The sequence below is a fragment of the Metarhizium brunneum genome, chromosome 3, assembly GCF_013426205.1.
Source record: "Metarhizium brunneum chromosome 3, complete sequence".
In the NCBI taxonomy this organism is placed as follows: domain Eukaryota; kingdom Fungi; phylum Ascomycota; class Sordariomycetes; order Hypocreales; family Clavicipitaceae; genus Metarhizium; species Metarhizium brunneum.
In genome coordinates this window covers 2,845,887-2,872,973 of record NC_089424.1, presented here as the reverse complement: position 1 = coordinate 2,872,973, position 27,087 = coordinate 2,845,887, and the positions used below count along the sequence as shown (strand labels likewise).

Sequence of the window (27,087 nt, the reverse complement as noted above, 5' to 3'; positions counted from 1 at the left end):
TACCCGATTAGGAGCTTCATTCGCCGGTCGAAATGGCTCCGAGCTTCCAGACTATATCAATCCGAGATGCGGCCGCCCAGGTCGGCCGTTCCTTGTCGCACCTTACTAAGCGCATCAAGATTCCTTTGACGCCTACGAGCCCGCCGGGGCTGTTGCAGGCGAATGCCGTTGATCCCTGGAGCCAGTCTGGTAAATATGGATTAGGATGGACGTACTTCGCCCTCAGTTTAATGGGATGTGTCCTCATAGTTCGTATTTGGCATTACTGGCAAGACAAAATTCGCCAAGCCATTTATAAGCAAGAGGTTGAAGACCATTACCGAAACCTATATAGCATCGAGGCCGACTATGCCATGGCCGTACAAACGGGCCAGTCACAGCAGTTTTTCCCCGACGGGCCCGGCCTGGGAAACAGACAATTCCGGCCGAAGGCTCATTTCTCGTCCGTCGGTATCGTCAACGATACTCTAGCTCTGTTCCGATGGGTCTTCTACCGGCCCATTCCAGACATTGTATGGGGAAAGAATCGCTTTACATTTTCATCTCTAGCCGTGTTAGCTTGCGGCTTCATTGCCCTCATCTTTGTCACCCTGTACTGCTTTCTTCAACAGCCGTTGTATTGGGATAGCATCCGCTTCGGCTCACCACCGGTGGCTATCCGATCAGGGATGCTCGCAGTCGCCATGACACCATGGATCATCATTACTAGTATGAAGGCAAATATCCTTACCCTAATCATTGGCATTGGGCCAGAACGTCTCAATGTGTTCCATCGTTGGCTGGGGTATCTATGCCTGTTCCTGTCGGTCGTTCACATGGTCCCTTTCTACATTCAGCCTGTCTGGAAGGATGACGGCATGACTGTCTTCAACCAGCTATTCCCCGACGGCAGCGGCATGATATATGGGACGGGAATTGCCTGCATTGTACCGTTGATTTGGCTTTGTGTGGCGTCACTTCCTTGGATCCGACGAGTTGCGTACGAAATGTTTGTCATTCTTCATGTGCCAGCTGGCGTTGTATATGTTGGCCTCTTGTTCTGGCACACGAAAAATGCCCTCTTGACTTGGGATTACCTCTATGCCACCATTGTCATCTGGGTGTTTGCCTATTTTATGCGTGTTTTTAAACTCAACTGGTTGAAGCCATGGCGCAACGCCTTCCTGGTTGGCGACGAGGCTGCTGTCACTCTCATGTCCGAAAACGCAATCAAAATTACGATCCCTACCCAGATGAGATGGAGGCCTGGTCAATACGTGTACCTCAGAATGCCCGGCATATCTGTTCTGGATAATCATCCATTTACCATTTCATCTCTTTGCAGCGAGGACTTTCCATCCGAGTACGGCGAGAATTATCGCGATTGCGTTCTTGTTTTCAAGCCATTCAAGGGATTCACACGGAAGGTTCTGGATACAGCCATTGCCAAAGGACCCTTTCACACGTACAGAGCCTTCTTGGATGGGCCCTACGGCGGCATGCGCAGGGACCTGGCGGCCTTTGACACCTGCATTCTCATCGCGGGTGGCAGTGGGATAACTTCATTAATGTCGCAGCTCCTCAACCTCATTAAGCGCATGCGCGATGGCAAAGCTATCACGAGAAAAGTGGTGGTCGTTTGGGCATTCAAGAGATTCGAGGCTATGGATTGGTTCCGAGAAGAACTCCGGATTTGTCGGGAAGCAGCACCCCCGGAGAGTGTAACTTGCAAGTTTTTTATTACCGGAGCCGTTCGCCACCGAGATGCTGGCCAAATGACCGCTCCTATTAATGGGCAAAACCCTCGAGCCCTCAACCATATGTTACACGACAAGTTGGACGGATTCGTGGCTGGTATTGCTTCCAAGCGTAACTCGGCTCTGATCCAAGCCGAGGCCGAGGGTGATCCTGAGAGGGAACGTGAACTCCGTGAGGAGAATCAGGATCGCATCACTGCTCTCCCCCAGCAAAAGTACCTTCAACCACACCAGTATCCTCCTCCTCCCCCAGGGCCACCCTCGAGTCGCCTCGGACCTAATGGGTACCCTGAAGATAAGAAGCTCGAAGACGACGATGTCAAACAACCCGAAGAATTCCACTTCCCGTCTCTTCATAAAGAAAATCCTCCTCACTTCAACTACGCTCCCCCAAATCCCAGTAAGCCTGCTCTCAGTATCCCAGAGCCCCAAGAGCCATATCCTGTGCGAGCTCCCGAACTCGCGCACTTACGGCAACCTGCCAATCCAGAGAATGCCAAGCAACGACCGACGTCTACTATTGGCCCGCCGGCCGGGTTCGACTTTGGTTTCCCAGAAACACCGACCGAATTCCAAAAGAATTTGATGAGATCGGCTTTCCCTATTCCACATGAAATCGACGGCGGGTGGTCAATGGAGTACGGCCGGCCTGATCTGGGCTACATGCTCAAGGAGTGGGCAACGGGCGGCGTGGATGGACGGGGCATTCTGGGCAGAAGAACAGCCGTGTTTGTTTGCGGGCCTCCCTCAATGAGAGTTGGAGTCGCAAACACAGTGGCGATGTTGCAGGCAGAGATTTGGGGAGATGACGAGCTGGAGGAAATCTTTCTCCACGCTGAGAACTATGCCTTGTAAAACGGGGCAGTGTGCATGGTAGCAATGCCATGATGAGGCCAAATGTGAGTGTATATAGAACTCGGGCGTAATGTTTTGACGATTTAGTTTACATGCGTGTTGGAAGCGTACATGCAATGCTTGACATGATTACTGTACGTACCTAGGTACTTTCTAATGAGTCAATGTACCTGCCTGGTTCCAAAGTTCCATTTCTCGTGCCTCCGCGCAGTCCTGCACTCTCTCATGGCCGTCCTCTTCGCTATTGACGTTGCAATACCTCCACGCGCACAGACAAACGCCGTCAGAAGCGCAGTTCTTTCTGGCCCTCTGCTCCGCGTCCGGGCACTGATGGAATGCAAGATGACCGCCTCTGTGGTAGTTTTGGAGGCAATACGTGGCCACAGATAGACAAGAGTTATGCGTCTTTTGACGTGTAGCGCGCACGCGCATCTTGCATGAGTTTGCAGTCTGAAAAATGCCGTAGATGGCCAACTTCGCGAGTCATATCGACACTCTCGGTCAATGCCCTGCCAGGCATGAATTTGGTCACCCAAGGGCAATGGCCAACGTTTGCATCTTCCAATATGCGTATCCCGCGGAAGATGGCAGCAGGTTCAGGGCTTTCGGCCTTTGACATGATTTACACGGGTGAGTATATTGAGAGCATAAGCAAGACTAAAGAGTGCGCCTAACCCTATTCTATATATACTCGAGACAAATCGTCTCCACTTCCAAGTTCCAACAATCGCATCCCAAGTCAAAAGAGTGCCTGTCTACCTGCGGATTACAAACCACCCCATGCATCACATCATCCCTCCATCGATACGCACAAAGGCAGTCTCTTTGAAAAATGGGCAAGACCTGCAAGCGGATCCTCCCAATGCCAAAGGGCCGCTGACGCTACTTGGCGTCGCATGGGCACCTTGATGGGTAGAGCATCATGGTCTCGTGGGAACCTTTATCGACAGTTTGGCGACGATATCTTCTTCTTGTCTCTATTTTTTCTCTCTTTTACTTTATTTTCCTCTACTATTCCCTCAATCTCTGTAGTTTCCATGCTTTCAATTTTCGACTCGGATTTGTGCCTCAACATACAAGCATATACGTGCGACCAAACCTCAAACATGTGCCCGGAACGAGACATTGAAAAGATCGCCAAAGGCTGGACAATTGCCATGCTCTATTCCAAGGAGCGCTTAAAACGAATCTATGACTGGGGCAATGACCAGTTGGAAGAAGCTGCCAAGGGTGGCATACTGGTTCTGGAGACCGTGTGCTTATTTGTGCATGCTTGCGTCAAGCATGGTCAATACCAGTACGTTGAGCCTTCTTTGCCCAATTCTCCCCCTTGGCTATCGCCGCTGTGGTTTGATGGGCGCTAATTCTATCCAGACTGCCATTCGAGTTTTGGAAAGTCCTGCATGCCGAGTACGGCATTGTCGTATACCCCTCCGCTTTGACGGAGGATATCGACGTGCAGGGCTTAGGCGTCGATGTGACATTTATGGATGCTTATGGCGGGCATATCGGTTAGTTCTTCATTTCTTGCAAACAACCCGCTCTTTCTCGCTGGCTAACATTTTACAGTCATGTACGGCCGATGTTGCGGCTCGGACCCGCCCCCGTGTCCGATGGAGTTTCTCAGAGAACCGCCGCCAGTGTACTCCAAGTAACAGCAAACATGAATAGACTTATTTGGGCCAAGAAGATGAATTACGCTGAAATGCGTCATATGATGAAGACGGCGTTTATGGGTGAAGAGTGCTTTGCGCTGGTGGCGAGGACGCGACAAAATGCATTTTAGGTGGCACAGCATCAATTTAGTACGGAGTCATGACATTTATACAGAAAAAGGAAATTGTAGATCATGATTTCACCTTCTCGCCGATCGCTCCGTCTCTGTTCGCCCTCCAGACACCTTCCTCGCCATCAAACTCTTCCCTCTTCCACACCTCAACCTTTGACTTGCACTCCTCCAAAGCTTCCTCCCCGGCCCGCCACGCTGCTTGTCTATGCGGCGACGATACCGCAATCAAGATGCTCTCTTCGCCGATGGGTACGGTGCCCAGACGGTGGATCATAGCTATGCCCTTGAGGCCGTGCTTGTTTATTAAGTCCTTGGTAATAGCCAGCATCGTCCTTAGGGCGAGTTTGTTATACGCTGTATATGTGAGTTCTTTGACGGGTTTGCCGGCAAAGCTGTCTCTTGTGGTTCCTGAATCAAGGTCAGGCCGTGAGTTTTTGTGGTGAAGGTGCTGAGTGAGCATACCCGCGAAGAGGACTATGGCGCCGGCCGCTGGGCTGCGGACGCGGTCCATTATGGTTTGGACATTGAGGTGGTCTCTTGTTAGGGCAACATAGCAGCCCTCCGATGAAAGTTCCCATACATCTTCGTCTTGCGATGCCATTACGATGGTGGTTTGGGTTGTGAATAGAAGGAGTGGGCAGCGGGGATCTCCGAGAATGAAGGCGGTTAGAGCCCAGATGTGTGGGAATGTTGCCAAACTACCCCGTGAAGTATTAAACCAGGAAATAGTGCAAAAACATTCCAAAATTCGCTTTCTGAACCAAATCTTGAGAAAGTTGAAACAAAACCAAGCAACAAAGAATCTATCCCCTCTGTTGCTTCGGAAGGTTGTGAACAAACAGGGTAAGTTCAAAGTTGTTGACGTCGATGGATGACTAAGATCTTCAACGGGCCACACACACACCAATCGGACCCTTGAAACTTAGTTCCAAGCTGCTATCCACCACAACAGACACCACTACTTCGTTGCTGATTTTTGTTTCTCCCTTGTTGCATCTTCGCGCCAAGTATCATGCACATCGGCGTCATGCGCGACGATTATCACGGACGATCCCCCGACCGAGGGCGGCATCGAAACGACCCCGACAACATGGGAGCCTCGCGAGGCAGAGGCAGAGACCGAGAGGGCCAAGACCGGCTGGACGACCATTACCGATCGCGTCATGGTAAAGACATGATCCGCGCCTTGTGTGGAGACTGATACAGCCTTCAAGCCTCTTGTCATGGAGCTTTTTGTATTAAGACTAGACAAGTTTTGTTCGCTAACTTACCCACGGGGCGTCGAGACTATTCCAGGTCTCCTCCAAGGCACAACTTCTACGACGACCAACGGGAGAAGGCACCACAACGTCATCACCCAGACCTGGGCGGCGAAAGGGATTATGATTACCGCTACGATGGCCCAGATGATGAGTATAGAAGACGAGACCGGAGCCCCCGTCATCGATCAAGACATTTGGATGATCGGGGTCATTCATACGAGGACATGTACGACGATGGGAACCGTGATGAAGGCAGGCAGCGGGGACGGTATGACGATGACGAGCCCAGAGACGGCGGCGAGTATGCTCACCATGATGGTCGTAGAGGGAGATCCCGTAGCCCTTACGGCAGACATTACAGAAGTCGGTCCCGGAGCAGGCCGCGAGATGCTGGGAAACCCACAGACACGGTAATCCTCGAGGGACTGCCGTATAGTATATCGTCTGCAGAGGTGTGTGAGAGCGACTGTTGCTTGCGGGCAATTCATACTGGCCAGCTGAAACTGATGGTGGTTGATAGGTTCGCGACAGCCTTCTTGCCAACTCGATTGCGGCTGAATTTCCGTCCATTGATGTGAGACTTTCATCTTCAAGAGGTCAGTCCAGTGGCGGGTGGTTTTTCCGACGGACGTTCGACTCATACCATGAGCAGGAAACCGACGAGCATTTGTTCAGTTTGAAGACGTGGATCAAGCAACTGCTTTCGTTGAAGAGCATTTCCCCAAAATCCGCATTGAACTCCAGCATCCGACTGATGACGCACCAGACGGCAAGTTTGAAGCATATGTTCACTATGCCCGCAATCGCGATGACGGTGACACCCGGCAGATTCGAGCCGCCGACTGGATTTGCCCACAAGTGCGTATTTTGTTTGCAAATCCATGCGGGGAAAAGATCGGCTGACCTCTTTAGTGTGACTTTTTGAACTTTTCTACGAGAACAAGGTGCAAAATATGCGGCACTCAGCCAGCGGGTAAGAATGAGCGATCCGTTACGCGGACGCGACCCATAAGCTAACTGGTATCGAAGCGACCAACTGGGAACAAAGCCTCACAGGTGCGGCCGATGTCGCTGACCGTGCTGAGGCCGTGTCGCAAATATTGGTGGTGTATCCGTTGGCATCATTCGTGACTGAAGACATGCTCGCGAAAGACCTCAAACTCCTCGAAAAGTCAGAAGAACCAAAAAGCTCGACCAACGGGCCAACCAAGTTAAAGTCAACCGCCCCGGGAGCCGATGTCTCTCGCTACGGTGCGAAGCCGGGGTCATTGCACCGCGTGTTTCTCATACGCGAGGTGACCTCGGGGGAGAGCTTTAAATACGGCTTTGCCGAGTTCTGGACCCTTGAGGATGCAGCCGCGGCGGTGACAAAGTTTCGCATGTCTCGCTCGTTCACTGTTGCCGGCTGTGCTGTTACCGTTGCTCCAACACACATGGGCGTATTTCTACCCGAGGAGCGCGAAATCGCGCCGAATATCGAACACATGTCGTTTAATCCGCTCTTCAACCCCTCTCTCCGAGTACGATATCGGGACATGCACGTATTTCCAAGCCAGCTAGTAGTCACATCCGAAGCACCCGCCGACGTCAACCTCAACGCCGCCAAATCTACCGAGGACGAACAGGGCGACAAGAAGCAGAAGAAGCGCAAAGCAGAAGGGAGCTTAGCCACGTCCGCGGCCAAAAAGTCGGTCCCCATGGCAGGCCAAATGGCAGTATGGCAGAGGAAACACGACGAGCTCCGCGGCGTCGAAGAAGGCGGCGACGCCTCCAACGGCCAACCCGACTCAACCACCAAATCGGCGCCGATCAAGATTTCACTGTCAAACTCTACAAAACTCGGGGCTCCCTCAGCCCCCCCAACGTCCGCAAGACACCCATCGCCACGCGCGAAATCGCCCACTGCCCAGGCAACCCCACCACCAAGCTCACCGCAGCACGCACCGGAAAGCACCACCCCGAAAGAAGAGACGTACATGGACAGAGAAAGACTCATGTGCCTCATCTGCATGCGCAAGTACAAGTCCATCGACGAAGTCAACATTCACGAAAAGTCGCGGAACCACAGATCCGCCATGGAAGACAGCGAGAAAGTCAAGGCGGCCCTCCCGCGACTCGCGACGCGCGACAAACGGCAGAAACAGGATGCCCAAGTAACCCAGTATCGCGACAGGGCCAAGGAACGGCGCGACATTTACAACCAGCCCAACAGGCCCTCTCAGGCCCCCAAGCCCAAGACTGAATCGAAGAAACCAGCCGAGGAAGCAAAGCCCGCGGTCAAGGCTGCATCCAAAGGAGCAGGGATGCTTGCCAAGATGGGCTGGACAACAGGTGTAGGCTTGGGGGCGAATAACGACGGCCGCACAGAGGCGATTGCTACGAATGCGTACCAAGAAGGCGTGGGGTTGGGTGCCGAGGGGAGTAACTTGGGCGATGCGGCAGAGTTGGCGGAACGCAAGACCAAGGGCTCTTACTCGGATTATTTGACTACGGTGCAGGATAAGGCGAGGGAGCGGTATAATCAGATGAACTGATGTTGTTCAATAGTGTACAAGTGGCAAAATCAGGCACAGTCTGGCAGAATATATTTGCCCATTGAGAAGCATTCGCTTGCACTGGCGTGAGCTGTGAGCTGTGGCATGTTTTGTTGTAGAGTGCGATGCCTTGATCTGGTTGTATATTTGCCTCCAGTCTCCTTTGCATCTCCCGGCCGCAAGGTCAAACGTCTCGCACAGCATTTGCCACACACCCACCGCGTTTAGGGCCTGATGGGAGCAGGTGTTTCTGGGAATTCAAGACAAGGCTGCCATCTGTCCCGGCTGCTTGTTTTGGGCAAGGTGGAATGGTCAGCCGCCCAAAGCGGGCCGCATCCTCTTCCTGGCGCTGTTGAGGCTCAAGCTGACTACGTACATGCTAGTAGTACTCCGTATTAAAATGAAAAAACGCCGAATGGAGCAACGGCCGAGCCGCCAGGAGATGAGCATTGAGTCATCACCCTGGAACCCAGGTCAGGCAGTTCCTAGGCAGGCAAATCGGCGGCTGCTCGATGCAGGTAAGCCGCATTAATTAAGTACTACGGAGTACGGAGTACAGTGGAGGACTCGGCCAAGGCACAAGGAAGGCAGGTGGTAGGGCTGTGCATCCCCAGTTGCATGGGGCCCGCTGCCACTTTTTGCCTCCACAGGATGGAGCCCAGGCCCGGACCCGCGGCGGCTGGGATGACGTGAAAGGGAGGGGTTCGTCCTTTTCCATTTATTCAATTCATTCTTTATTTGCACGGAAACGCAAACGCCTTGCACTTGGACAGCGAGCCACAGCCACCCCAGCTGCGCCATATATTGGCCGCCGTTGTCCACCCGGCAGCTGACAGCTGGTGGCCACAGCGGTGGTGTGGCTAGTGCTCCGCCCGTAAGCCAGCGCGATGACGACTAGTGCCATGACATGCAGATCTGCGTGGCTCAGCTCTTTTTTTGGGTCTGCAGTCGGATGGGTCATTGTAGTACGTTATTTATTTCCGCGAGGCATGGATCGGTCGCCACCACCGTTTGTCCGCCCAGTACGGAGTACTAGGTGCTCCTGGGGCGGGGGCTGAGCTACGTAATCTATTTATTCATCAGCCGCATGATGCGGCTGCTTCATCGGCCGGCTGGGGTTGATACATGCTACTTATATGCGTCGCGGCCCAGCGGTTTGGGGAGCTGGTGTCGTTTCTGTGCCTGCAAGCTAAGCACCACCTCTCCCCCGGCCTGCCAGAGAGACGAATTGACTTCACGATGCCCTCACTCCACCACGTGGCGCTTGTGCTGGGCGCCGTTGCAACGGTTTCCGCGGGCACGCTCTCGGTTCCTCTCGAACGGCGAGGCCCCAGCGAGGAGCACTACCGGCTGCTTGGCCGGGCGATTTCCCGTCGTGCCGCTGACAACGGGACCGCCGAGCTGACGGCCCTGAACAACATCACCGCCGCCGGCTACTATGCCAACTTTGCCATTGGCACGCCGGGCCAGAATCTTACTTTCCAGCTCGACACGGGCAGCAGCGATACCTGGATGAACTCGCCCCAGACGCGGTACTGCAGGAGCGCCACGGCGCAGTCGGAGGCGGGCTATTGCACCACCACTTGTACGTCCGCCCAGGAATGAGCATGTATGAACCGCCGTGTTCGACATTGTGGTTATTTTATTTTTTGGTGCGCCCGTCAAGCCCGCGCAAGAAGGCTAACATTTGGTGGCCAGTCAACCCCCGAGACAGCAAGACGTACACGCTCGTCGACCAAGGCGGCTTCAACATCACCTACCTCGACCAGCGGCGCATCGCGGGCGATTACTTCAACGACACCGTCACCATTGGGGGCCATGAAATCGCCAACCAGCAGCTGGGCCTCGCCATCTCGTCCACCCGCCCCACGGGCATCATGGGCCTGGGCTTCAGCATCAACGTCGCCACGCCCAACAAGTACCCTACCATCATCGACAACATGGTCAGCGAGGGCGTCATTGCCCATCCAAGCTTCAGTTTGTACTTGGTGCGTTTGCCACAGCTGCTTGCCCGCAGAGGGCTTCGGCTTTGCTAACACGGCGTGCAGAACGACCTCGATGCCACGTCCGGCACCATCCTCTTCGGCGGCATCGACTCTGCCAAGTTCCTCGGCAGCCTGGCGACTCTCCCCATCAAGCCCATGCCCAACGCCGAGGACACCAACGTCACCTCGTATGCCGTGGCCATCAAGTCCGTCTCAGCCACGGGCGTCAAGGTCCCCTCCGTCGCTGCCCAGTCGGTCGGCATCCTGGACTCGGGCTCCACCATCTCTCTGATACCCGACTCCCTCGTCAAGCCCATCCAGGACAAGTTCGGCGTCATCGTGGTCCAGATCCAGGGCCAGGCCGCGCCCCCCATGATCGACTGTGCCTGGAAGGGCAGCAAGGGCGACGGCATCCTCATCAGCTTCGAGTTTGACAACAAGACAATCAAGGTCCCCATTGCCGACATGGCCATCGACAGCCTCCCCGACGAGCTGCAGCAGATCCTCAGGAGCAGCGATGCGCCCTCTGGCTTCAGGAGCTGGACCCGCGCCTGTCTCTTTGGCCTGGGGGGCTCGTCGGCGTTTGGCGTCCGCGACGACCAGTTCTACCTGCTGGGCGACACCTTCCTGCGCTCCGCCTACGTCGCCTACGACATGGCCAACCAGCAGATCGGCCTGGCCCAGTCCAACCCCAACGCCACCGGCTCCAACGTGGTCGAGATACAAAAGGATGCCAAGTCCTTCCCCAACGTCCAGGGCTCTGACGGTTCGTATCCCCCGCACACGCTCGGCCCAACGTCCATGTCGATACTAACACATGACCAGCGCCTGGACCGGGAGAGAAGGCCAGTGCCTCTGGCCGCCTTGCTCCCTCCTCCTCCGTTGCCGCTACTCTCCTCCTGGGCGTGGCTGTCGTTTTCTCAGCCTTGTTGTAAATTGGGGGAATTTTTGAACCTTGTAATGATTTATGTTTTGCATTCGGTACATGCATTCGTGCGTATGACGCGTTAAGGTTGGGGCAACGACATGGCGCTGATATATATTGCCATTTAGACCGTGGTCATTTTGGATACCCTCGTTGGAGCGCACGTCATTTTGTAGCTGGCGTTGTCGACAAACTCATCATGACTTGATTTCATAAACTACAGCGGGAGGCAGAACATAGCTAGAAGGGTAGCTGGATATCGCGCCCAGTAGTATAATGTAGTACATGCAGTAGTAGTGTATACTTTATCCGTACATCTACCGTCGACTGTCCCCTCTTGTCCTCCATTGAGAAGATGGACGGAATAGCTTTCGGATGGGTAGGTTGCCATGGAGAGGCTTGAGTTGGGCAACTGCCATCGAGAGAGTACAGCCTACTCAAGTACATTGCAATTGAACGACTGCATTGCACTTAAAGTAGATAGAATCATTTCGCAAAGAGACGTATATGAATTAAATTAGTAGCCGCAGGGTAAAATAGCAAGTTGGCACATACAAGTTATTGAGTTGGTTATGAGTACGAGGGTTATTGCTCGGGACCAGGGCACAGGGCTCTCTTGACTCCTTGTAAATAGTAGAGCTCTTGGGCCATCTGGCCTTGGGAGAACCAGGAACCTTTGATGCCAGGGACTCAATATTGAATTGATGGTATTACAGCTGAATTGAGTTATGGCTGCAAGACCCCACTGGGCCCTGTTCCATGGCTCACCTTGCTGCTTTACCGTTTCGATGTAATACACGAGGCTATTTTTACTTAAAAGATGATATACTTTTCAATAGTTGATTAGCAAAAACATAGCTTGCACCACTCACGTGCACTAGCATAAACCTCGTGAAATGCGCACGTGTGGTGTTCTTAATTGCTGTTCAAGCCGGCCGCAGGCCACAGCTCGCCGCAGGCGGCCCCCGGCAGGGATAATGAAATTAACATTAAGCACCAGACGGTTAAATGTCTTACCGGCGGTAGCCCAAGAGGCTTGAATTCAATCAATATTTCGTAGGCATCAGGGTCTTGTACAGAGGATTCATTTGCGACCTTGGCATTACGATACTATGACCTACATTTCATTTCAGGTGTAGCCACGGAGGACCGAGCAAGAGGCTCTGGTTTGTTACGGACTTGCCTGAGCACTGTCATCCCGGCGTGCAGGGGACAGAGAATGCTGTGTCTGGAGTACTAGTCCGCATTCACCGGACGAAAAGTAGTCCCAGCAATAAGTGTACACGACAGCTTCTTCCTGGGCCCTGACCATGCACCGCTCACAACGGACAGCGGTTCCGATAGACGCGTGACGAGCTCTAATTCGCCTTGTATTCTATGTAGTGCAACAGTGGCATCCAACTTGTGGACTCGGAGGGACTATACAAAAACTACACACCGCGGCCCTAGGAAAGTACATCAACAGGCCTCAGGCCTCACTTGACCGTGCCGTCATTCCTGGCCTGGTTTACAACTTGCTCTTGTCGGGCTCGTCCGGAGCCAGTCTTACAACGCCCTACGAGCAGGTCAGCTTCATTCACATCTCTCAGAGCACGACGCGGACTTGCCTCCTGCACACAGGTCGCCAGCAATGTCCCGTCCTTTGCAAATATACGCTGCGTCACGAAGCCGCGCCCGTCGCCGGACCAGGGGCTCTCCATGTCGGCAAACATCCACTCGTCCACCTTGACGCGCCCGGGCTCGTGGAAGTAAATGCTGTGATCCAGGCTCACCATCATGCCCAGCTTCGGGCGCGTCTTCCACTCCTCGACGGTCGACCCGAGGCCCTCAAACTCAGCCAGCTCCTTGACGTGCGGCTGGTACTCCTCCGCCATGCCGTCATAGTCTTCCGGCTTAAAGGGCAGTCTCCAGAGGCGGTGGACGCGCCCGACCGTGCCGATAAAGGTGCTGTCCGAGACGTACGCCAACGCGTTCAAATGCGCCTGGCGGCCACCGGCCTCTGAGATTTTGCCCCGGCACCGCATCCACTGCTGGCACCTCTGCTCGTCCGGCCGGGCCGTCGGGTCCGCGCCGCGCACAGCAGGCATGCGGTAGTTCTGGAAGGGTCCGCCCCTGGCCCATTCGGGCTCCTCTTGCCAGTCTAGAGGCGGAGGGGCCTTGGCCTCGTCCGGCATCGGGACGGCGTGGCGGACCGTCCTTTCGCCGCCCGCGTCTTCGCGGACGAAGCTAATCGTCGTCGTGAAGATGCAGCGCCCTCGCTGGCGCGCCTGGACGGTGCGCGTGGCGAACGAGCGGCCGTCACGGACCCGTTCGACGTGGAACAGGATAGGGATGCTCCCGGACCCAGCCAGGATGAAGTAGCAGTGGCACGAGTGCGGGTAGAAGTCGTCGGGGACCGTCTTTTGCGCCGAGGCAAGGCATTGCGCAATGACGGTGCCGCCGTAGACGCCTCTTGCGCCGGGAGGCACCCAGGCCCTGCGGGTGTTTGTGAAGATGTCCTAGGGTTGGGTCAACAGATCATTCCAAGAGAGGATACGGAGCGCAAGCGAGGCCAAGGGGGGGGAGGGAACACGTACGGGCCCTAAGACTCCAACCTCGGTCACCTCCAAGACGTTTTCGATCGGGGCCTTGTTCGGATCCGCAGGCGGCGGCCTCAACAGCGTTGACCGTTCCTCGGGAGCCATGGTATTCTTTGCTTCTTCCCTGTAGCGTACACCCCGAAAAGAAGAGTTGGCAGCAGCTCAGCTAGTATTTCCCCAATGCAACCGTGGGTGAATGCCCTCCCGCTTATGTGGGGATATAAGCGGCTGGAATACGGCTCCGGGGTAAAACTGGCTCAACCGCTCCGAGTCTGTACACGCGGCCAGCCGAGGCAAGAACGCGCAGCACGCAATGGCCAAACAAAGTCGCTCGTTGGGAGTGAAGCAAACCGAGAGAAGTGACGTTCGAGAAGCGGATGCAGGAATTAAGAATTAAGAATTGAAATCTCCAGGAAGGCGCGTCACTGGTGCAGGAGCAATGTCCCCATTCGGCCACGTCCCACGTCCGAGCCTCGGCTAACCCGCATCCTCCAACTTGTTTGGAGACTAGGATTAAAGTTGTCAATGTGACTCCTTCCCTTCCCTCACCCAGGAACACGGGATGCGACGCCCCAGCTCGCCCGTCAGGCCAATTGCCGTCCGTGCAATTTCTTTGCAATAAAGTGGGGCAGCATAGTACTGCATTACTCCGTACATGACCCAGTACCAAGAATGCGCCCGGGAATAAAAGTACCAAAAACATGATGGTCTTACAAACACCTCCAGTGTGCTTGCATACAGTGGCAGCAGCAGGATGGATTACCCAATACTCATGACACCCAACTGCAGGTGCCTTGTGATATAATTGAATATCCCCTATTATTGCCTATACACGGATCCTATTCATGACATGGTGCTTCATCATTATCATACATCACATCACCACCGCACTCAGTCTCACCCACCGTTCAATACGATTCAGAAGCAAAATCGAGAGACGACACATTGTGTCTTTATGTATTAAACGGATCAAGTCCAGCTTTGCACTGCCGTCCCAAGCGAATGGATAGATTGGTCCCCATACTCTTAGCCCCGGTGGCCCTCTTCGCTACCAAAACCGCAAACCACTGCAAAAAAGCAGCAAACTCATGCAATCGTGTAAAAAGCCTTGCCCCTGTCTATTGATTTGCATCCTCAAAAACTGGCTCCAGCCCTGCCCACGCATTTGGGTCTCCGTCAGGTCCGGCCTTTTCGCGTTGCTGCCAGTACTTGCCGTTGAACTTCCAATATGACTCCCCAGTGATCTCGCATGTTTCCTTGCTGAACCACGCCGGTACAAACTCCTCGCCCTTGGACTCACGTGTTCTGCGGCGCGCTCGCTGTGCCTCTTCGAGTCGATTCTTCTCTGTAGCGGCAAAGTCGTACTCGCCGTCCTCCATGGCACGCTGATCGGGGCGCAGACGAGAGTCGGTCGGTGCTATCCATGGCCTGAGCTTGTCGTCGATGTGGTTAAATGTCAGTACGAAAGGCGTCAAGTTGAATGGAATACCAGCAGGCCTCGGGTTAGCCTCCCAGATCAAGTACGCTCGGGTTGGATCATTCATGGCGCCCTTGTGTACAGGACCGGAATCCTTCAATTCGTCAATAGACGCCTCATACCCAGGCGTTAAACGAGCGTACAGCTTCGAGTTCCAACGTCCGCCCAGACTGACGCGGACATTGCCATCTGCATCCAGAACTTTGCCAGAAATCAGATACGCGCTCGACGCCTTCCATCCGCGAGCCTTGAAATCGAGGATGGCCACCTCCCCAGTCGTCCAATTCTTGATTTCCATCGGGCCGTAATTGTCTACCGTCGGGTTGCCGGTGATGATGCCAATGACCGACGAGGTGACCTTCTTCCACGTGTAAAGCTCCTCCTTTCCACCGGCAGTGGGTCTCAACCTCAGGAACCATGTGCCGAGAGGGTTGATGTCAAAGGATTTGCCATAAAACTTGGATCTTACGGCAGATTCGCCCCAGTATTCCCAGTTTGGCGATTCGGCCCATGCGGCACCAACAGGAGGATGGTGGCTAACTTGCTCGATAAAGAAGCGGTAGTTCTTGTCTGGTCTCACGTATTCGAATGTCTCGCCGAGCAACGGGTTGAATGGCTTGGCAACACGCCCGATTGTTGATGCATACTCGCTGGCAGCAAAAGCAGCAACGTATATTAAGCGTTCAATTGAATCGGCGCGCTCCGCAGCCAAGTCCAGCAGGTCAGCATACTCCATGTCTTCACCGCAGCGATAAAGCAGAGATGTGGGTTCGTTGAAGGATACAGGCAAAGTCATCTTGGTCATGTCCTTTCCAATCATGGACTTCAGGATGCCCTGTAAACTTTTTGTTAGTCTTTCGCGATCGTCAGTGGGCACGGAATCACGTTTACTCACCCAAAGTGAAATCTTGGGGCGATCATCGGCATCCATTTTGAGTCTGTGTCGGATACCGTTCTCGTAACCCCTAAATGAAGCGCTAATATCAATGCCGGAGACAATCACATCCTTCTGAGACTGGACAGTCTCCCCCTGTGGCATTTCAGCGACTTCAACTTCGCCGGCGTCTACTGCATCAAAGAATTCCTCTTCGTCGCCAGATTCGCTTTCTGACAGCTCACCCAGTTGGTCCAAAGCAGTCGGTCTGCGTCCAAGACTTCTGGTAGGAGATTTCGCGGCTGCTTCCACTTCTTCTTGCAGAGCTTCGGTTGTGGGTGTGCCAACACCGGAGACACCGCCGGCTTCCATGACCTCACGAAGGGCCTTCTTGGTCAGGCGACGCTTCTCCTCCGCCTCGCCCATCCGTGCCTCAAGTTCTTCGTGTTCGCGAGCAACCTGCTGCATGCTGTCTTCCCACATGCGGCGCAGGTTTGCCTCGCGATCTAGACGGTACTGCCAGTAAGCGTCTCTGTCCTTGGAAATTCGGAGCATATCACCAAGAAGCCCTGTCAAGCTGCGGATCGCCGCATCATAGGTAGACAGCGCCTGAGTTACATTTGTGTCAGACAGCGGTGTGGCAGGGCTTTGAGTGAGCTGTGCCATAAGGGCCGTGTGAACTCCAGACATGGTTTCCAGCTGGATCTTTGCGGACTGGGCTGTGATGTTGAGTGCATCCTTGGTCGCTTGTGGCGCATCGCGCACGCTCCTGTCATCACCAAAATCGTCGTCGTCGTCAATTTCGCCTGGGATGACTGGACCTCCGTTGCCATGTATGCGAGAGACGTCACCATCGGTGGCTGCATCTGCAAATTCATCATCGTCCAGACTGCCGATGGTGCTTGCTCGTGTCAAGTCAGCCTTTGAAGGCGTCATCCTATTATTCGACGTGGTCCGGCTTGGCAGTTGTGAAGTGCTGCGTTGTAGATCCGACAGGCTAGCATTCTCACTGGGTACCTCATGAAGTGAAAGTGAGCTCTGCTCAGCCTTGGCGATTTTGAGGAGCTCTGCGCTGCGGGCTGCCTGCCTTTCTTCCTCCTTTGCCTGATCCTTGGTCCACTGGACAGAGTTGTTGAGTGCCCAGAACCAGCGCTTGGCTTCGACCTCGTGGTTCGCCTTGAGAGTATATTTGACAGATGATTTGCCAATAATCTCGAACTTGGTCTTCTCGTCGGCACTCATATTCAACTTGGCAATCTTCATGTTGATTGCACCTCGGCATGCGGAACCAGCATCGTCTTGGTGCTTGTAGTAGCTGAGCACCCCATCCTCAAGCACAAACCATCTCAACTGATAGCCCTTGCGGTAATTGGTCCATTTTTTCAAATACCCCTTCATTTCTCGGGCCTCGCGCCCAGCCATCAAGTCAGTTGCGGCCGCGCCGCCCGCGCCCTGTGATGCTGCTTGGCCAAGAACGGCCTTCTCTTGAATACCTCTCTGAGCTGCAACGGCTGCAGGGGACTTTTTCAGGATAGCCTTGACATTGTCGTCATGAGTGATGGACTGCGGCAGTTTTCCCTTGCGATCACGGCGGAAAGGATCACCACCATGAAGCAGGAGAACCTGGATCAGTTGGGTGTTTTTCTTTCGTGCTGCCTCATGAAGCAAGGTTCCACCTGTTTGCACAGTAACTGGTTCCGAAGCAAACTCGGGGCCGTTAATGTCGACCACGGTCTTCAGGCGAGGCTCCTCAAGCACCTGCGCCAGGGTATCGTAGTCGCCATGAGCGATCAGCTCTTGTACCTGCTTCACCTTGGCCTCGGTGAATAGAGAACGCGATAGTTGGAGGATTTGAAAGATTTCTGGATTTCTGGCCAAGTCGAGCGGCAGCTTTCCGTGGTGGTTGACGACTGCGTCGTTGATGTCCTTTTGATCCAACAAGAGCTTCACAACAGGCGTCCGGCCCTGGATGGCAGCGATATGCAGCGGTGTGTTGCCGTCTTTGTCCCTGGCATTGACATCAACGCTACCGGCACTGTCCGACAGGGCATATTCGATGACGGGGAACTCGGCGCACTGAATGGCGAGGTGCAGAATAGTGGTGTCTTCGAGGGGACCGGTGCTGACGGTTGCGACCGAGGAAGTGCTGGGTCGGGGTGCATTCTCGGCCGTCTCGCGAATCGCCTTGGAGATGGAGGCTGTATCGCCACTTCTCAGGGCTTCCACGACCCTGAACTTGCGGACAGACTGCTCCAGGCTGGCACCTTGGCCTGGTATGGGCGCAGGCTTGGCTGCGGCGGTGGGCGATTGTGCAGACGGTATTCTGTTGAGCATGGTGGATGCGGTCGAAAGTCTCGAACTGTGTGCTCGGGTGGCCGACTGATGCGACAACGGGGTGCCAGAAGGTTTCGAGGTGGATTTTGGCGAGGCTGTCCCGGCGGCAGACCGACCGTCTTCTGAGCCGGACTCGTCTTCGCGGGTTTCTTTGCGACGAAGCAGGGAAAACGCCGCAGAGGACTTTGATCGCTTGTGCGTGCTATTCAAGGCGAAATAGAAGGAGCGCGTCAGCACGGAAACCAAGAATGCGTAGATTGGCTGGCTGTGGAGAATACTGTATGGGAGTGAGGTAGAGGCAGAGAGGTAGGAGGGGTGTTGGCGGTGGGGAGGAGCTAAAGGGGCGAGACGGCCAAGCCGAAGCAAGCATCAGGAGACGTCGCAATGCAGGCCGATCTTTGGAGGAGTGGGAGTAATATAGTAAAATTGAGATGCTGGCAAACGCAGGCAAAAGACAAATTGCATTGCCAAAATTGACACGGGTATGGGCTTACCTGTCTCCCGCTTCCGACATGGCAGCGTAAGTGGTGATGGTGATGGTGATGGTGTTGGTGGTGATGATGAGAAAGCGACGTCAACAAGCCACCACAGCCCAAGGCACTGCCACCTTGAGAGGGAAGGAGCTGCGGACGAGGGGCGGCCGAGGAGGGGAGGAGACAATAGGGAGGAGGGAGGGGGCCCGTCGACGGGTCCTGGAAAGGCTGTTGCCGCAAGATGGCTCGCTCAAGTGCGAATCGGAATAGGATTCAATAGGAGAGTTTCAAATTGCAATCCAAGGGCCAAGGCACCGACTGTCCTGCATCTGTGTGCTCCCATAGGCAAAAGGAGGATCCCAATCACGTCGGCGGCACAAAAAACAGGAACCGTACTCCGTACTCCGTACTTGACGATTCTTTGGAGCGCTCGAGGCTGCTCAGAGGTGGAGAACATATTCTGTCCAAGACATGACGTTGTCGGGGCCGAGAGGCAGCCAACCAGGGATTGCAGGGATCTGGGGAGATAAACAAGAGGCCCGTGGCTTTCACCATGCAACATTGAACCGTCTGGTCCGGCTCCTCCAGACCACATGCTTTGTCCAAGCACGTGTGTCAAACAACACCACAAAAGGCCATCATCGCAATGTCTATCCCTCCGTGAACCTGCCCGCCCACCTCGGTGTTTTCAATTCAATTCCCTTCTTTCCATTCCGTAACAAAAGGCCTTAAAGCCGTGAAAGAATGCACTGGCACTCTGCTTCTCGGCGACACATGCCCGGCCCCGTCTTTTTATTACTCAGACGATGATGACGACGACGACGCCGCCACAACCACGACATCTACCGGGCAGTAGCTGTCTTGTATACCTTTGCAAGTTGCCAACTTGGCCGCAGTCAAGTATCCCCAGGGCTTAAATTCGTCCCCAGTATGGGACTACCAGTCTCCAGCAGGTGCCTGGACGGCCCAGCTCCCTCAACGAAAACGATTGGGGCAATAGCGCATGGCAAGGCACACGAACAGGCTTCTGTTTCTGGGGATTCAACAACAGGGAATTCCATACGACTAGACTGGACGATCATGAAATAACGCCGTCGATCTGCGAAACGCGCCCGCGCAAATCGACTGTTACCTCCCAACCCGTCGACATGAATCATTTAGCCAAAAAGCATAAAGGACATGGCTCGCAAGAAATGACAGCATCAAGTTTTTGAATGTTTGCCAAAGCTCGATAACGCTTAAGATGAGCGCATCACCGCCCAGGTCTTGTCCACTACTTTGCATGAGTCCCCAGGTTTTCATCCATGTGAATGACTAGCATAATATTTATACATGCTACATATAAAGCCGGCCCATAAGTCATTTAAAGAGAGAAGATGAAAATCAGAAGTGGTCCATTAAGAATGACATTGAGAAAAAGAGTCCACGAGTCGCCTAGTCCGTAAGAAAATATAAATTGCCACACCAACTATGCACATCTAGAAGAAAGAACTATCCCGTCTACAGACATTCCCTCAACTTACAGGGCCAGAACCTGAGCGGCAACAATGGCGACGAGACCAGTCAGGCCGAGAGCCAGGGTAGAAGCACCGGCGGTCACGGGGGAGCTGGGGACAGCAGAAGGGCCGACGGAGGAGCTAGTCCAGGCGTTTGTAGGAATGGCAACGCCCGAACACTGAGGGCCAGTGCATCCAGAGCTGTGCTTGTTGGTCCAGCTGTTGGTGGGAATAGCGACACCAGGGCACTCGGGGCCGGTGCAGCCAGATCCGGGAGCGGTGGTGGGAATAGCGACACCAGGGCACTCGGGGCCGGTGCAGCCAGATCCGGGAGCGTTGGTGGCGCCAGGGCAGCTGGGACCGGAGCAACCCTTGCCAGAAGGCTGGGGAACAACGGCCGCAGAGCGGGTAGAGGTCGCGAGAGAGCTGGGCTGCTGGACCTTGACGGTCTTGCTGACCACCGTCGTCTTGGTGGCGGCGGACGAGGGAGCAGGGCCCGTAGGCTTGGGAACATTGCCAGTTTCGGTCTCCTTAACGGGGCAGACAGTAGTGTACGCGGGGATAACCTCTGTGGTGACGTGGCCGACGGGGCAATCTGTCACAGTAGGAGGGCACTTGGTGATAGTGTAAGTCTTGGTGGTATACACAGTGCTGGTGGTCATGGCAGGAACCTTGGTGGTCGTAGGCTTGGGAGGCTGAGCAGTCTCCGAGACAGGGCAGACGGTAGTGTACAAGGGGATGACCTTGGTGGTGACATGGCCGACAGGACAGTCTGTCACCGTAGGAGGGCATTCAGTGATGGTATAAGTCTTGGTGGTGTACACGGTGCTGGTGGTCATGACAGCAGCCTTGGTGGTCGTGGGCTTGGGAGGCTGAGCAGTCTCCGTGACAGGGCATACTGTGGTGTAGAGAGCGATAATCTCAGTCGTGACGTGGCCAACAGGGCAGTCAGTGACGGTAGGAGGGCATTCGGTCACGGTGTGGACGGAGGTGGTGTATACGGTGCTCGTGGTCATGGAGACAGGCTTGCTCGTAGTGATGGCAACAGGCTTGCTCGTAGTCTGGATAGTCCTGGTAGCGGTCGAGTTGGACCAGTGAATAGAGCTAGTCATACCAACACTAGATGTGGTTGCAGACTTGGTGGCGGAAGCAGTGGCGATAACACTGGTGGTATCCAGCTTCTTAGAGGTGGCGGAGCTTGAGGTAGGCTTGCCAGACGAGATAGAGCTTGTTGTGACATTACCGGACTGGATGCTAGAAGTCGTGAGCTTCGCGGAAGAGCTAGCAGAAGAAGTGCTGGTGGTTGCAGACTTCTCAGAGGCAGTGTTGCTGGTCGTGGGCTTCTCAGAAGAAGCGGAAGTCGTCTTGACCGTGGTGCTGCTGGTTGTAGAAGTAATCTTGGTCGATGTAGGCGCGGAAGAGGTCGTCTTGGGAGGCTCCCCGCATACATACTGGACGGCCTCGGCGGCACTCTGCAAGAAAGACTTACCCTCGGCACCGACATTGTTCATGGCCCGCGTGGCATCCCAGAGAGAGACACCGCCAAAGTTCTTGTGGTCGTGATATCTGCAAACAAGGTCCTTCATGGCCTCGTGATCGATGTAGCCGGAACCAGCAGAATCAGTTGAGGCGGGCAGGCCGATAAACAGCTTGGCGTTCTTGCTCTTGCCCGTGGCAACCTTTGCAGCCCACTCATCATACGAGAATTTGTCACCAGGAGTGTTGTTGGGGATAGAATCACACACAGGGTTGTTGTAGAACTGGATAAAGAGGGCGTCAAACTCGGCATTCGCGATCAATTCGTCGTTCTGGTTTCCAAACATGACACACTCAGGGGCGGCAGTGATGAACATTTTGTGGCTCTGCTGACGCCACCAGTTGACCATGGCAATATAGGGTCCGTTTTCTATCGTGTTCATGTTAGGATTATTTTTTTCTGTAAAGGGGCAAAAGAAAATGCAGTATTTGTGGAAGTCTTACTGAATTTGGGTGTCCTGTCCTCCAAGTCCAGATCGAAACCATCGACGGAAACGTGCGCGGTAGTGCTATCGAAGGGTCGAGGGCCCGTCCAGCTGCTCTTGTAAGGGCCGAAGGCATTATACAAGAACTCGGCGAACTCGACGCCCTTCTCCTCAGAAGACACAGCGTATTCACTTGTTCCTGGAATATGGGCGCCGCCAATGGCCAGCAAGACCTTGACGCCCTTTTTTTGGCAGTAAGGGATGTCTCTCTGGATGAAGCTGCAAGCACTGAGCAACTTGGTTTTCTTGCCGTCCGTATTGGTGTAGACCTCTCCGGCGCAGTTGGCACCGAAGTTGCTCCCGGGGTAACCATCGCCGTTCTCGGGCGAGTTGTTGATGAAAGAAACAGTGGCGTAGTTGACACCAGAGTCGCAAATATCACGCAGGAAACGACCACCAGTTTGACCCTATAAAGAATATGCAGGCATTAGCACGTTTTGCTGTGAGTGAGACAAGAGGAAAATGTCTTACATACCCAGTAGGCGTTCAAAGCTGGGGGGGCCGCACCGCCAACACCAAGACCTAATGACAAAGACATGACGATGACTTGTTATCCTAACTAAAGATTGTAATGTGGCCGAAGCCTAGTAAGGAGTGTAATGATACTGAGATCAAGGAAAGGACGCAAACAAATTGCTTGCAAGACGGCCAAGTACCGAGCCGTTCTCTGGGACTGACAAGAGACAGAGTTGAGAGCGAGAATCAAGAGTCGAGTCACAGGAGAAGAGGCGGCCGCTCCATTTTGTCTGCTTCCATTCATCCCCCAAGCCGTGGAGGCAACTGACGGTGTGGACTCGGGCACTTCCACTCTGGGCCGGGCGGCATAGCAGCTGGGTTCGATGCGATGAGGCTCATCCTTTGGAACAATCCCAAGGAGATCCATCGCTAAACATTCCGTGGATCAACTAGTATGAAGAGGTGGGGGAGGGAGTGCAATGTGCATGGGATACACACTCATTTCTCCAATCATCATGGCCTTCACGAGTGCCATAGACGAGGATTGGGCAAGGCAGCACCAATTAGGGCTGACGTGAAAGGCACCATAACGCTCTGTGATATTCAGGAACAGGCTTAGTTCCGTGCGTAAGTGTGGTGGCGTATCGTCGGCCATTGGATCAACCCGTTAACTCAGGTATAATGGACCACACCAATGCAACTAACCCTAGCCAGGGCCTCGGAACCATTGAATTATACCGTCCCAGCCAGTTTGGTTGTCCATTTTACACGTCTACAAGGCACGAATGCCACAGCTAAGCATTCCGTGCGGCTTTCCATTGTTGCGGAGGACAGTCCGACTCATGGAACGAGGCTGTAATATGTACAATACGTGTACATAATCTTACCTCCATGTAATAATACCTTGGTATAGCAAGCGTACTATGTTGTATATATGCATGTATAAGGCCGAGGAAACAATGAGTGGGGGAGGGAGACTTGATATTTGTTGCATACCTACCAACAACCTGCTCAGGATAAGATACTCCAAAAGTGCTCTTTGCCGGCAAAGTCTGCGCGTCACCAACGAAGCACGTTGTACTTGTTCCCATTCGTCAATTCAGAACCTTCAAGCAGATGTGTGCAGGATAGTGAAAATTCACACCATTCACATTTGTCGAGATGGCCATGAGCACTCTCGGCGATCGGGGCTGAGGGGCTGGAGCCGCTTTGGCAGGAGGACCGGGGAGCGTTGACGAGCAAGGGAAGAAATTTTGGCAGTTACCAGTGCAAATCCGGCAATCGCCGAAATGGTCGACTTCAGATAGCAAGGTACTGACTCCATCACCATGCGTCGTGAGGCGGCGTGGTGCCGCGCGTGTGTAGCTTGGTCTGTTGCTACCCCTGCCTGATAGTGTCAAGGATATGGCCTCGACCACCCGAATGCTCCGCTCTGACTTCCTTCACCAAAGCAAATGGTCGGGCAAGTCGGGGTCCCAGTCCTCTTTGGACTTGGCATGCAGAAAAATCCCGCCTCGCCAGGGGCTGACTGACACTAGTAGCGAAAAGGTGGAACACGGGAATCCATATCCATGTGGACTCGGCCTTGTACAATGTTGAACAGTCTCTTGCGTCCCAATGGCATTCGACCGAACACTAATAATAAATTGTTGTAATACAGTATAAAGAGTTGTTAGACTTTGATTCAAGGAGACTTATCACAAGAAGTACCAAAACTCCAGAAATCGTATTCGCGCTTAATCGCGTTTGTGGTAAGTTTGATTCTCAGGCTTCTGCTTGCAATCCCTACCGGTACGGGCGGGGCGGGAACACTTGCATACAACAACAATGTACCCCCCAGTACAACGTGGAGAAATACAGCGCGATGGATTCCTGCAAGCCTCAAATTGGATTGAATTGACTGTTGCGCGTTCCATGACCTTGCCCAAATCAGGTAGGGCAAGTAATTATGGTATTGTTGCTCCGGCGTTTGTGCCGCCCTCTGTTGATATAAGGGTATCCGAATCCCTCCATGAGTATCGAGTAACTTTAAAGGTGGCTGGTATTGTAACGACCGCTTCTATGCGAGGGTCTCTTGGCCAGCATGCAATTTCTTTCTGCATTGAGTTGAGGCTCAATTAACAAGCAATTTAGCCAACTACCCACGCCCACTCTGCTCATTGAACCAATTCCGGCGGTTACGCAATTCGTGGATTTCGCAGATGACTCATCAGGCCAAGTCGGGCACAGAAGACCCTGGGCACGGTTCTGCTCGTCTCGTGCTGACGACCCGGGGATGTTGTATTATTATTATTACTACCATTGCCGTTAATAAGTACTAATTTCGTACGGAGTAGCGCGGTTGCCAATGGAGCACATGAGAGAACCAAAAGGGGATGCCCGGTTTGCGTCATGCACGTATGTCCATAGTTGTAGTAACGTGAAGTCTCCATTTGGCTCGAACTTGTTCGGTCGTACGTACCCTCTGGTTGAATGAGAGCTTGTGAGCCGTTGCTTTTACATTGCTCCCTATCAGCTCGATTAGCCCTATGTACATGTCCATTAATATCATGGATCGATCACCCGACCGGCTTTGCCCATGACAAGGAAATCAGCAAGTCGGACAATCTCCACAATCACTTACCCACACAAACACAAAATATCCACCATCAACAACTGAGCTTGTTATGCGTGCCAAGTGAGCGGGCTCTGCGATCGCTGCCTTCCACATGAGTCTTGCCTCTTCTAAACAGAGTTTGATGTGCCCCTGATCCGGCTGTGGTATTATGTATTCTTGGTGAGTGGAGGCTCTTCTCACCGGGCCTTTCTTCAGCGATATCTCTTTGACTGCGGTTTGGCTTGTGGAGAGTCGCTTACCTAAGAAAATTGTATGACAGTGGAGTTCTCCACAAGCCAAATCGCAGTCAAAGAGATTGTCGAAAGATGCTCTCTGTAGGCTCTGGGATGTTGGACTGACTTCCAGCGGGGCCAACAGCGTCCTGCATGGATTATCGTTCTGGAACCGTGCGAGTTAATCTCATGCCTGGCCCATCCATTGTCAGCGATGGCCTGGGCTCAAGGCTTGATGATGTTGTCGTTGGGTTTGGGCCTGCGGCATGATCAAAAATCCACTGCTGCGTGTTGACTTCCCCTTGTGTGTCGGCGTTGGATTTTTTTTATTCCCAGTTCATGCGAAGAGCGACAGAGCGCCCACCCCAATTGTTCAACCTAGCACTCGTCATTGTCATATTCAGGAAACTTTTTGAATTCACTCTTTGCATTATTTCTTTGCTAAGAAACGGGTAGATAGCTTGGTATACAATTATCAGTCATACAGCACGCAAGGAAGGGGCTGTCCGTAAATGCAGCCTTGAAGCCTCCATAATATTAGAAGTGCAATTTGAAGGAAGGAGCGATAATGGGCTTCAACATTGGTGAACACTTGAAAGCACCTGTTCCTTATTTTCGCAAACCCCTAACAGCCCTTGTCTATTTAACATCTTAAGAAATTACTGAGAATTTTTTCTACTCTATAAGTCTTGCCCGTCGCAGAGATGCCTCACCTGGAACCGGACGTTGGTGATATAGTTCATATAGGGTAGGTCGATGTTCGAAGTGGACGTGTTACTGCAGCGTCAATGTCTTTCACCATTGACTACGTATGTGTGTCTACTTGATTGTACGATTGAGGTGTGTGGCTCTTGTTTTCCTTTTCTTTCCCCTTTTCTTCCTTTCTCTCCTTTCTCTCTCTCTCTCCTTTTTTTTAAAAATAAAAATAAAAAATAAAAAGGAGGCAAAAAGAAACAAAAACAGAATACTAAATTACTAAACTGTAAATCTCAACCCCATAATGCGGAACAGACAAGACACGCCGTTTGTTGCGCTTATCGAGATTCTCAACAAACTCGATGCGATTGACATTTATAGTACTCCATGTACCGTTTATTCACAGAGCAGGCGCTACACTTTGACACATGTATATTAAACTAATGCAAGAAAGAAATTTCACCCCAACAAAACATCTCAGACAAGCGGCTGCGTGCGCCGGCGAGTATCTCAAGCTTTCATTCGGCCCCGTGTGTGGGATTGCCGCTGACAGCTTACGACTTGGGTTATTTTTTTTTATCAACTGCCGTATAGCATCTAACTGCAGGGAGACGTATGGGAAGTGGGACATGGTTCTTGGATGTGCATCTTGGACTAGAGTTGTTGATTCCTTTATTAGATAGTCTCTCGCGTGCGATACTCTCACGTTGGCGCCGGCCGACGTGAAACCTATCTCGAGCCGGGAGCCGCAAAGCGTGAGGGACAT

The 27,087-nt window shown here is 53.4% G+C and overlaps 8 protein-coding genes across 8 annotated transcripts; 4 read left to right on the top strand and 4 right to left on the bottom strand.

The window, feature by feature from the left end:
- Positions 1 to 32: 32 nt before the first annotated feature.
- FRE7_1 (Ferric/cupric reductase transmembrane component 7) lies at positions 33 to 2,591 on the top strand (the record flags this gene model as incomplete). The annotated part of the gene is made up of 1 exon (XM_014687273.1): positions 33 to 2,591. One exon carries the CDS (start codon positions 33 to 35, stop codon positions 2,589 to 2,591), a length of 2,559 nt encoding a protein of 852 aa, XP_014542759.1.
- A 1,106-nt stretch (positions 2,592 to 3,697) lies between these two features.
- G6M90_00g061080 (uncharacterized protein) lies at positions 3,698 to 4,246 on the top strand (the record flags this gene model as incomplete). The annotated part of the gene is made up of 3 exons (XM_014687274.2): positions 3,698 to 3,888; positions 3,966 to 4,102; positions 4,161 to 4,246. 3 exons carry the CDS (start codon positions 3,698 to 3,700, stop codon positions 4,244 to 4,246), a joined length of 414 nt encoding a protein of 137 aa, XP_014542760.2.
- Positions 4,247 to 4,438: 192 nt separating this feature from the next.
- Positions 4,439 to 4,981, bottom strand: cnxH (Molybdopterin synthase catalytic subunit; the record flags this gene model as incomplete). Its single annotated transcript, XM_014687275.1, has 1 exon — positions 4,439 to 4,981. One exon carries the CDS (start codon positions 4,979 to 4,981, stop codon positions 4,439 to 4,441), a length of 543 nt encoding a protein of 180 aa, XP_014542761.1.
- Positions 4,982 to 5,392: 411 nt separating this feature from the next.
- Positions 5,393 to 8,176, top strand: rbm5 (RNA-binding protein 5; the record flags this gene model as incomplete). The annotated part of the gene is made up of 6 exons (XM_066130715.1): positions 5,393 to 5,546; positions 5,667 to 6,094; positions 6,163 to 6,238; positions 6,295 to 6,500; positions 6,555 to 6,615; positions 6,672 to 8,176. The coding sequence occupies 6 exons, from the start codon at positions 5,393 to 5,395 to the stop codon at positions 8,174 to 8,176; spliced, it is 2,430 nt and encodes an 809-aa protein (XP_065986713.1).
- A 1,239-nt stretch (positions 8,177 to 9,415) lies between these two features.
- Positions 9,416 to 11,096, top strand: G6M90_00g061050 (uncharacterized protein; the record flags this gene model as incomplete). The annotated part of the gene is made up of 4 exons (XM_014687277.1): positions 9,416 to 9,761; positions 9,875 to 10,164; positions 10,225 to 10,927; positions 10,987 to 11,096. The coding sequence occupies 4 exons, from the start codon at positions 9,416 to 9,418 to the stop codon at positions 11,094 to 11,096; spliced, it is 1,449 nt and encodes a 482-aa protein (XP_014542763.1).
- A 1,497-nt stretch (positions 11,097 to 12,593) lies between these two features.
- On the bottom strand, positions 12,594 to 13,770 carry ACOT8 (Acyl-coenzyme A thioesterase 8; the record flags this gene model as incomplete). The annotated part of the gene is made up of 3 exons (XM_066130714.1): positions 12,594 to 12,641; positions 12,694 to 13,584; positions 13,663 to 13,770. 3 exons carry the CDS (start codon positions 13,768 to 13,770, stop codon positions 12,594 to 12,596), a joined length of 1,047 nt encoding a protein of 348 aa, XP_065986696.1.
- Positions 13,771 to 14,783: 1,013 nt separating this feature from the next.
- G6M90_00g061030 (uncharacterized protein) lies at positions 14,784 to 18,864 on the bottom strand (the record flags this gene model as incomplete). Its single annotated transcript, XM_014687279.1, has 3 exons — positions 14,784 to 15,977; positions 16,038 to 18,627; positions 18,845 to 18,864. 3 exons carry the CDS (start codon positions 18,862 to 18,864, stop codon positions 14,784 to 14,786), a joined length of 3,804 nt encoding a protein of 1,267 aa, XP_014542765.1.
- A 1,478-nt stretch (positions 18,865 to 20,342) lies between these two features.
- Positions 20,343 to 22,878, bottom strand: chiA1_1 (Endochitinase A1; the record flags this gene model as incomplete). The annotated part of the gene is made up of 3 exons (XM_014687280.1): positions 20,343 to 22,225; positions 22,300 to 22,747; positions 22,816 to 22,878. 3 exons carry the CDS (start codon positions 22,876 to 22,878, stop codon positions 20,343 to 20,345), a joined length of 2,394 nt encoding a protein of 797 aa, XP_014542766.1.
- Positions 22,879 to 27,087: the final 4,209 nt, after the last annotated feature.